This window comes from Phasianus colchicus, chromosome 33, assembly GCF_987193195.1.
Source record: "Phasianus colchicus chromosome 33, bPhaCol1.hap1.1, whole genome shotgun sequence".
Taxonomy (NCBI): Eukaryota; Metazoa; Chordata; class Aves; order Galliformes; family Phasianidae; genus Phasianus; species Phasianus colchicus.
The window spans coordinates 2,952,236-2,960,591 of record NC_143468.1 but is presented as its reverse complement, the minus strand read 5'-3'; the positions used below and the strand labels follow the sequence as shown (position 1 = coordinate 2,960,591).

At 64.2% G+C, this 8,356-nt stretch overlaps 2 protein-coding genes across 5 annotated transcripts; one reads left to right on the top strand and one right to left on the bottom strand.

The window, feature by feature from the left end:
- The first annotated feature begins 1,301 nt into the window (after positions 1 to 1,301).
- FKBP11 (FKBP prolyl isomerase 11) lies at positions 1,302 to 4,195 on the top strand. 2 transcript variants are annotated; one of them, XM_090128397.1, is made up of 6 exons: positions 1,302 to 1,515; positions 2,063 to 2,161; positions 2,912 to 2,999; positions 3,078 to 3,111; positions 3,810 to 3,880; positions 3,958 to 4,195. In XM_090128397.1, the coding sequence occupies exons 1-6, from the start codon at positions 1,390 to 1,392 to the stop codon at positions 4,173 to 4,175; spliced, it is 636 nt and encodes a 211-aa protein (XP_089984523.1). In that variant the 5' UTR covers positions 1,302 to 1,389; the 3' UTR covers positions 4,176 to 4,195. The 2 variants fall into 2 exon arrangements, with proteins under 2 accessions (XP_089984523.1, XP_089984524.1); XM_090128398.1 differs by having other exon boundaries at positions 1,305 to 1,515; positions 2,063 to 2,128.
- An 83-nt stretch (positions 4,196 to 4,278) lies between these two features.
- DRC2 (dynein regulatory complex subunit 2) lies at positions 4,279 to 8,209 on the bottom strand. 3 transcript variants are annotated; one of them, XM_031608446.2, is made up of 9 exons: positions 8,150 to 8,209; positions 7,807 to 7,943; positions 7,565 to 7,732; positions 7,325 to 7,494; positions 6,245 to 6,383; positions 5,926 to 6,123; positions 5,635 to 5,853; positions 5,383 to 5,535; positions 4,279 to 4,671 (listed from the first exon to the last, which is right to left on the bottom strand). In XM_031608446.2, exons 2-9 carry the CDS (start codon positions 7,939 to 7,941, stop codon positions 4,333 to 4,335), a joined length of 1,521 nt encoding a protein of 506 aa, XP_031464306.1. In that variant the 5' UTR covers positions 7,942 to 7,943; positions 8,150 to 8,209; the 3' UTR covers positions 4,279 to 4,332. The 3 variants fall into 3 exon arrangements, with proteins under 3 accessions (XP_031464306.1, XP_031464305.1, XP_031464307.1); XM_031608445.2 differs by having other exon boundaries at positions 8,034 to 8,174; XM_031608447.2 differs by lacking the exon at positions 8,150 to 8,209 and adding an exon at positions 8,082 to 8,149.
- Between the last annotated feature and the right edge of the window lie 147 nt (positions 8,210 to 8,356).

Below are 8,356 nucleotides of genomic sequence, written 5' to 3'. Positions count from 1 at the left end.
CCTATAGATCCCCTGCAGCACCCCATGGCACCCCTATAGATCACCCCATATTATCCCTACAGCGTCCCTGCAGCACCCTATGGTCACCCTATAGCAGTCCTATAGATCCCCTACAGCACCCCTATAGCACCCCTATAGGGTCCCCTGGCATCCCTGTGGACCCCCTATAGGACCCCCGTGGCACCCCTATAGATCCCCCCATAGCATCCCTACAGCATCCCTGCAGCAGCCCTATGGACACCCTATAGCAGCCCTATAGATCCCCTACAACACCTCTATGGCTCCCCTATGGGCCCTATAGCACCTTTATGGCATCCCTGTGGGTCCTTACAGCACCCTAACAGCACCCCCTATAGGCCCCTATAGCACCCCTATAGTATCCATGCAGATCCCCTACAGCACTTCTACAGCACCCCATAGGCCCCTATAGCACCCCGTAGGCTCCTATAGCACCCTGTAGGCTCCTATAGCACCCTGTAACCCTATAGGGTGCTATAGGACCCTATGGGGTGCTGTGGGGTTGCTGTAGGGGTGCTAGGGGGACCTGTAGGGATCTATAGGGGTGCTATAGGGGTGCTGTAGGGGAGCTCTGGGGATTTATAGGGATCTGTAGGGGTGGTGGAGGGGTGCTATAAGGGGGTCTTTATGGGGTGCTGTATGGGGTTGATAGGGCGCTATAGGGAGGCCATAGGGGTGCTATAGGGGGGTCTATATGGGTGCTATAGGGGTGCCTATAGGGAGATGCATGGGGTGCTGTATGGGGTTGATGGGTGCAATAGGGGCTCTATAGGGGTGCAATAGGTGCTCTATAGGGTCCATAGGGTGCTGTAGGGACGCCGTATGGGTGCTATAGGGGGGCCATAGGGTGCTATAGGGGCTCTATAGGGGTGCAATAGGGGCTCTATAGGGTCCATAGGGTGCTGTAGGGGCGCCGTATGGGTGCTATAGGGGGGCCATAGGGGATCTGTGTGGGTGCTGCGGGGCTTCTAAGGGGGTTCTATGGCTGTAGGGAACCTATGGGATCCTATAGGGACCTATAGGGTGATGTGGGGCTCCGCAGCGGCCATAAAAGGGCCCCGAATGTTCGGAGCTGCGGGCGATGCTGAGCTCGGGGGGGGCGGGGGGCGAACCGGTACCGGGGTTGGGGGGGGGGGGGGGTGGGAAACACCGTGGCGCCGCTTTCACCGGGCTTTGCTGCCGCCTGCCGGCACCGAACCGAGCGGCACCGGGACACCGGGACGGGGATCCCCGGTCCCGGGGGGGGGGGAACCCCGAGCAGGGGGGGGGGGCGGTGCTGTGGGGCGGGAGGCGGCGCCGCACGGGCGGTGGGGTTGTGCCCGGCTCTGTGGGGCGGTCCCGTTCCCGATCCCGGTCCCGGTAGCACCGGCCATGCCGTCCCCCGTTGTTCTGTTGCTGCTTTTCGCGCTGCTACCGGCGTCCCCCCCCCCGGTCAGCGCCGCCGCCACCGGGAGTGAAAACGAAAGTGGAAACCGGGGGGTGCGCGTGGAAACCATCGTGAGCATCAACGGCACCGGGAACCGGGGGGGGAACGGGGGGAGGGGGGGGTCCCGGCTATACGGGGAGCGGGGGGGCGATGGGGCACCGGGGGGGCAACGCCGGTACCGGGAAGATGGGGGGGGGGACGGGGAGTCCCGGCTGTAAGGAGAACTGGGGGGGGAAATGGGGGCAACGGGGGGTCGGGAAAGGGGGAAACTGAGGCAGCACCGAGGGCACCGGGGGTCCCGGTTGTACGGAGGAGGAGGACGGGAGAACCGGGCAATGAATGGGGGGCAGCGGTGGGTTCCATCTGTACGGGACCCCGGGGGGGGGCGGGGGGGGAATGGGGGCATCGCGGTTATAGGGGGGAATTGGGGGTGGGGGGCAGCGGGGGGGGCATCGTCGGTGCCGGGGCTGCGCGCACCGGGAGGATGGGGCGGGGGGTCCCGCTGCGTCCCCTCAACCCACGTGGCACCGGGATTTGGGGGGGGGGGTTGTGGGGCCTTTTGGGGTTTGTGGGGTCCCCTCGTGATCCCCCGTTCCCCTCCCCCCCCCCGTTTTGCAGGTTGCCGCCCCCGAGGGCTGCGTGGAGCGGTCGGCGCTGGGGGACACGGTGCACATCCACTACACCGTGCGTGCGGGGCGGTGCGGGGCGGAGGAACACGTCAGCACTGCGGGGAGGGCGGGGGGGGGCGGCTATGGGGCGGGTGTGGGGCGGGGCCGCGAATGGAGCGGGACGGGAGCTGCAAAAGGGTGGCACTGGGACCAGTATGGGGGTGGCGCTGGGACCAGTGTGCGGGTGGCGTGGGGATGGTAGATGGATGGCACTGGGACGGGCACAGGGATGGCACTGGGACCAGTATGAGAAAAGCACTGGGACCAGTATGGGGGTGGCACTGGGACCAGTATGAGAAAAGCACTGGGACCAGCATGGGGGTGGCACTGGGACCAGTATGCAGGTGGCTTGGGGATGGTAGATGGATGGCACTGGGACCAGCATGAGGATGGCACTGGGACCAGTATGGGGGTGGCACTGGGACCAGTATGGGGGTGGCACTGGGACCAGTATAGGAGTGGCTTGGGGATGGTAGATGGATGGCACTGGAGCCAATATGGGGGTGGCACTGGGACCAGCATGAGAAAAGCACTGGAACCAGTTTGGGGGTGGCACTGGAATTGGCACTGGTTCTGCAATGGTGATGGCACTGGGACCAGTATGGGGGGTGATGTGGGACTGGCACATGGATGGCACTGGGACCAGCATGATTTGGCACTGGGGCCAATATGGGGATGGCACTGGGACTGGCACATGGATGGCACTGGGACCAGTATGGGGATGGCACAGGGATGGCACTGGGACTGGTAGATGGATGGCAGTGGGACCAGCATGATTTGGCACTGGGGCCAATCACAGGGCAGCCTGGAGGACGGCCGGGTCATCGACACGTCGCTGAGCCGCGACCCCCTGCAGGTGGAGCTGGGCAAGAGGCAGGTGATCCCCGGTGAGCGCTGTTATGGGGCGGGGGGCTGGGGGGGGCTGGGGGTCTGTCTGTCCCGCTCACCCCTCTGCTGTCACACAGGGCTGGAGCAGAGCCTGCTGGACATGTGTGTGGGGTAAGGAGCTGAGTGGGGTGGGGATGTGTGCGTGTGGGGTCAGGGCACGGGTATGGGGTCAGGATGTGCACAGGACTGGGATGTGTGGGGTCAGGATGGGTGAGGAGGCAGGATGTATAAGGGATCGGGATGAGTGTGGGGTTGGGGCTCATGTGGGGTCAGGAGGATCAGGACGTGTGTGTAGGGTCAGGATGTGTGTATGGGTTAGGATATGTGGGGTCAGGATGGGTGTGGGGTCAGGACATGCGTGGGGTCAGGATATGTACAGGATTGGGATGTGTGGGGTCAGGATGGGTGAGGAGTCAGGATGTATAAGGGATCGGGATGAATGTGGGGTTGGGGCTCATGGGGTCAGGAGGATCAGGACGTGTGTATAGGTTAGGATATATGGGGTCAGGATGCATGTGTGGGGTATCAGGACGTGTGTGGGGTTACAGAATCACGGAATGGCCGGGGTTGGAAGGGACCTCAAGGACAATGAATCTCCAGCCCCACTGCCACAGGCAGGGCCACCAACCCGCACATTTCGTGCCAGACCATTTAATAGCAGGTGAGGGTACATCGGGGTCAGGCTGTGTACGGGACTGGGACGTGTGTGTGGGGTCAGGACACGTGTGGGGTCAGGTCACGAATAGGGACAGGACGTGTGTGGGGTCAGCCCCCATCCCACCCCATTGTCCCCCCCCTCCGCCCCGCAGCGAGAAGCGCAGAGCCATCATCCCCCCCCACCTGGCGTACGGCAGACGCGGTTCTCCCCCCACCATCCCAGGTAAGCGCGGCCCCCCGCCCCCCTTCCACCCCCCCAGCCCCTCCTCGACCCCCGCACCTCCACCCCGACCCCCGCAGGCGATGCGGTGCTGCGCTTCGAGGTCCACTTGGTGGCTCTGTCCCGTGCCGGCGGTTGGAGGCGGGCGCTGGACCGGCTGCTCCCATTGCTGTGCCTGGCGCTGCTGCCGGCCCTGCTGGGTCTCATCGGCTTCCATCTGTACCGCAAAGCCAGCAGCCCCAAAACGTCCAAAAAGAAGCAAAAGGATGAGAAGAGGAACAAAGCCAAAAAGAAATAAAGCTCCTCTCCGCGCCTGCAGCCGCGCTGCGTGCGGCTCCCGTGCTTTGTGGGTTTGGTGCCGCGCTGAGCTGCGGGCTCAGAGCAGAGAAAGCAGCGCCGGGCTCTGCGTGAGCAGCAATACGACCTGCAGGCGTCGTGGGCGCAGCTGAGCTCCTTTATGGCACCTCCTGGCTCTGACATTCAGCCCCCAGCCCCACGCTGGGACCCGCAGCCCCTTGTTGTTCCGGGGGGCTGCGGGGCTGCGGGGCGTCCCGGCTGCGTTGCGGGCAGTTTCTGGGGGTGCAGCTCTTGTTGCTGACATCCAGCAGTGCGTTGGGTTTGCTCATCACGTCGGGGTTCACCGTCAGCCCGTCCAGGTAGCGCCGCAGCAGCGCCCGCAGCCGCCGGTTGCTGTGGGTCAGGGCTGCCCTCTGCTGCCCCACCGCCAGCTCCTCCAGCTTCACTTTGTTGAAGCGCTGCCAGAAGCGCTCCAGCCCCACGTAGTCCTGCACGGTCTGGGGGAGAGGCGCTGGTGAGCTCCCCGGGTTCCGTCCTCCCATCCCTCAGCAGTGCGGGGACCCTCGGGCTGTGCACACCGCAGAGGGGTGGCAGCAGGGACAGGGAGGTGATCGTCCCCCTCTGCTCTGCTCTCGTGAGGCCCCAGGGCTGGAGCCCCCAGGACAAGAAGGACAGGGAGCTGCTGGAGAGGGGCCAGAGGAGCCACGAAGATGAGCAGGGCTGCAGCACCTCCCTATGAGGACAGGCTGAGGGAGCTGGGCTCGTTCAGCCTGCAGAAAAGAAGCTGCGGGGTGAATCATTGCAGCCTTCAGCACCTCAAGGGAGCCTGCAGACAGGAGGGGAGTCAGCTCTTGGGAAGGGGAGAGAAGTGCAGGACGAGGGGAAATGGCTGGAATTGAGGGAGGGCGGATTTCAGCTGGATGTCAGGGGAAGTTGTTTGCTGTGAGAGTGGTGAGGTGCTGGAACAGCTGCCCAGAGAGGCTGTGGATGCCCCGTCCATCCCTGAGGTGTTGGAGGCCAGGTTGGATGGAGCCTGGGCTGCCTGGTCTAGCATTAAATGTGGAGGTTGGTGGCCCTGCGTGTGGCAGGGGGTTGGAGCTTCGTGATCCTTGAGCTCCCTCCCAACCCAACCATCCTGTGATTCAGGCGGTCCCCAGCACTGCCTCCACCCCCCCCCAGCACTTGGGACCCCCATGCTGTCCCCTCACCTGTGCCAGGGGCTCAGTGGGTGCCTCTCTGAGGACCCTTTGGGCATCGTCCTGCTCTCCTTCTGCCAACGAGGACGGGTAGAAGGGCAGCACCTTCTCCTCCTCGCTCTCCATCCTGCGGCACAGCTCAGCCAGACGCAGAACGCGCTCAGCCTGGGGGATGAGGGCAGGGAGAGGGGATGGTGAACCCCCCCACCACCCGGCTCACCGTGAGCCACGCGGGGGTTGTGTGGGGTTGGGGTGGAATCTCACCTTCCCCACGATTTTCCCCAGTGCTTTCAGGGCAGCGCCGCTCTGCGCCGTGAGCTCAGCCAGGCTGCGGTGGGCTTTGGCCTGGGCACGGCTCATCTCACTCTTCAGCTGCTGCAGCTGCCCCAGGGCCGCCTCCTTCTGCTCCCGCATGCGTTGGTTTTGCTCCTCGCACTCATGGAGGTGAGCAGCCAGCCGGGCTTTGGCAGCCAAAACTGCATCCTGGGGGGACACACAGAGCGTGAGCAGCACGATGGGGTGGGCCTGACCCCAAACCCACAGCCAAAGCAGCACCTGCAGCTTCTGCAGCTTCTTCTCCTGCACCTCGATCTCCTGGGAGCTCTTCTCATCCTTCACCTTCAGAGCCTCAAAGCTGAGCTTGCGGTGCTCGGTGGCCTCAGCATAGCATTGCATGGCATGCTGGAACTGCTCCCACAGCCCCTCCAGCTTCCCACTCAGCTGCAGGCGGGTGTACTGCTTCTCCTGCAGGCTCTGAGAGGGAAAAACAACCGCGGGGGCTCCTCTGCACCGCCCCATCCCCGCTGTGCTCCCTGCTCTCCAGCCCTGAGAGCCGAGATCCGGCGTGCTGCGGGGCCGGCCTGACTCCTCGCACCTTATTCTTGATCTCATCCCTCGTGCTCTGGAAATTCAGCGTGGCTTCGTGCTCCTCCCTGGCGTGGTTCTGCTCCACGGCCACCGCCACGTCCTGCAGGTAGCGGAGCTCTCGCTGGTGCTGCTCCAAGATGCTCCTCCTTGAGAAACGAGGAGCAGAGGGGAGCGCGTGTTAAAAAGCGAGCGCGGCCAGCAGGGTGACAGCGAGCCAGCAGCGTGCCCTGCTGGCCAAGAGGACCAATGGTTGCCTGAGGGCACCGCACGGAGCGCCGTCAGCACGGCAGCGAGGTGCTCCACGCTCTGCTCCGCGCTTGGGAGGCTTCGTCCAGGGCGCTGCGCTAACTGGGAAGTGCTGGGGGGGCCCACGGGGGGTGCGGAACTGTGGGGGGCTGAGAGCCCCGGGGCTGCGCAGCTGGGGGAGAGAAGATCTGATCGGTTCTGACCGATATCTGAGGGGGGTCAGGAGGATGGAGCTGGGTTCTGTTTCGTGCCAGCACTGGGCACGGAATGGGACCCAAAAATCTCCACAGAAACGCGAGGAAGGAGTTGTGTATTTTGAGTGTGACAGCACTGGCGGGAGCTGCACAGAGAGACGGCAGAGTTTCCTCCTCCAGAGGGATGCAAACCCCCCTGGGTGCTTCCTATGCACCTCTGTATAATCCACGAACACACAGATGTTAAAACTAAGAAATATACGGGAAAGTTAGGCTAAGATTATCACAGCAGGAAGACAATAAATGGCAAACGCTCAGCGATGCGGTAGGCTCGCAATGTTCTCCATGAGGAGCGACCTCCAGGAAGGGACCCTTCCTCAGGGGCAGTCAGCACTCACGTGGGTTTAGGAGAGGCGCAGCCAGGCTCCACCCCTCCCGGTAGCACAGGTGAATTACCTCCACCCGTGCTCCCACGGCTGACTCATTGCTCGCCTCAACCAGAGGCTCAGGCTGTGATTCAGCAGTTCCCCTGTTGGGGTCTATTGGACGGGGGGGGGTCCTGCAGTCCCTTCCAACCTCTATGATCTGTGCTGAAGGACCACGGCGGACAGCGGGTGCCACCCCCAACCCCACCCCCACCCCAGTACCTCTCAGCCTCAAACTCCTCCTGCAGGTCCTCCAGCTGCGCGCTGCAGCCCTCCTCCATGCAGCGCAGGCGGCAGCGCTGGAGCTGCAGCAGACGATCCACGTTCTGCAGGTGGCCGCTCAGCGCCCGCTTGTGCTGAGCTTCTGCCTCCTCCAGGTCCGTCACCAAGGACTGAAGGGGGACAGGGGGGGTCACACGGGGCTCCCAACACCCCCCCAAACGGGGACAGCCCCCCACTCACCTCGATGACGCCGTCCTTGCTGTCCATCACCCGCGCGAAGGTCTGGCTGAGGATGGCCACGTCCTGGTGCAGCTCCTGGGCTTTGGCTTCACGCAGCACCGCACGCCATTGGCTGTGGAGCTTATGGAGGTTCAGGGCAGCGCTGCGCTGCTCCTGGGCCAGCTTGTCCTGCGAGAGGAAGGATGTGAGGTGTAGGGAAGGATGGTGGGCAGCCAAAAACCGCCCCCATCCCCGCTCTGTACCTTCAGGAAGCGGCTGAGCATCTCCATCTTCCTCTTGGCTGCCTCCTCCTCGGCCAACGCGTGGCCCTGCAGCAGCAGCAGCTCATCCTCTGCCGACACGGGGCCTGCAGCTCGCTGCTGCCGCTTCACCGGCATGGCTGGGACGGGGGGCAGCGTGGGGGGGGGGGGTTTAGGCCTGCAAGGCCCCCCCAGGCCTCAGTGCCCACAGCCCACCGACGGCTCCTCACCCCGGGACCCCCGCAGACCCTTCCTTTCGGGATCCCCGCAGCTTTCACCGCGCTCCCTGAGGTCCCACACGTTTTCTCGTCCCCCCTCCCCGCATCCCGGTGCCGCCCGTCCCCACCCGACGCTCCTCTCCCCTCGGCCGGCGTCCCGCCGGTCTCTTAGCAACCGCCACTTCCTGTCTGGGACTCAACTTCCGGTCTCCGAGCAGCCCCAGGCAAACGCGCGCCCCCTTGCGCTTGGAGGAGCGAGTGGGCGTGGCCACGCTGCTTCGCTATTGGTCGGGATTCCGGGATCCCCAGAGGTGATTGGTGGAAGTGCTCCGCTG

What these genes read in the sequence shown, in the direction of transcription:
- FKBP11 (XM_090128397.1), top strand. Translation starts at nt 1,390, where the DNA reads ATGCCGTCCCCCGTTGTTCTGTTGCTGCTTTTCGCGCTGCTACCGGCG. An exon ending in CAAGAGGCAGGTGATCCCCG is followed by an intron (nt 3,000 to 3,077) that starts GTGAGCGCTGTT and finishes GCTGTCACACAG; the next exon opens with GGCTGGAGCAGAGCCTGCTG. An exon ending in CTGCTGGACATGTGTGTGGG is followed by an intron (nt 3,112 to 3,809) that starts GTAAGGAGCTGA and finishes TCCGCCCCGCAG; the next exon opens with CGAGAAGCGCAGAGCCATCA.
- DRC2 (XM_031608446.2), bottom strand. Translation starts at nt 7,941, where the DNA reads ATGCCGGTGAAGCGGCAGCAGCGAGCTGCAGGCCCCGTGTCGGCAGAG. An exon ending in GCAAGGACGGCGTCATCGAG is followed by an intron (nt 7,495 to 7,564) that starts GTGAGTGGGGGG and finishes GTCCCCCTTCAG; the next exon opens with TCCTTGGTGACGGACCTGGA. An exon ending in GAGGAGTTTGAGGCTGAGAG is followed by an intron (nt 6,384 to 7,324) that starts GTACTGGGGTGG and finishes TCGTTTCTCAAG; the next exon opens with GAGGAGCATCTTGGAGCAGC.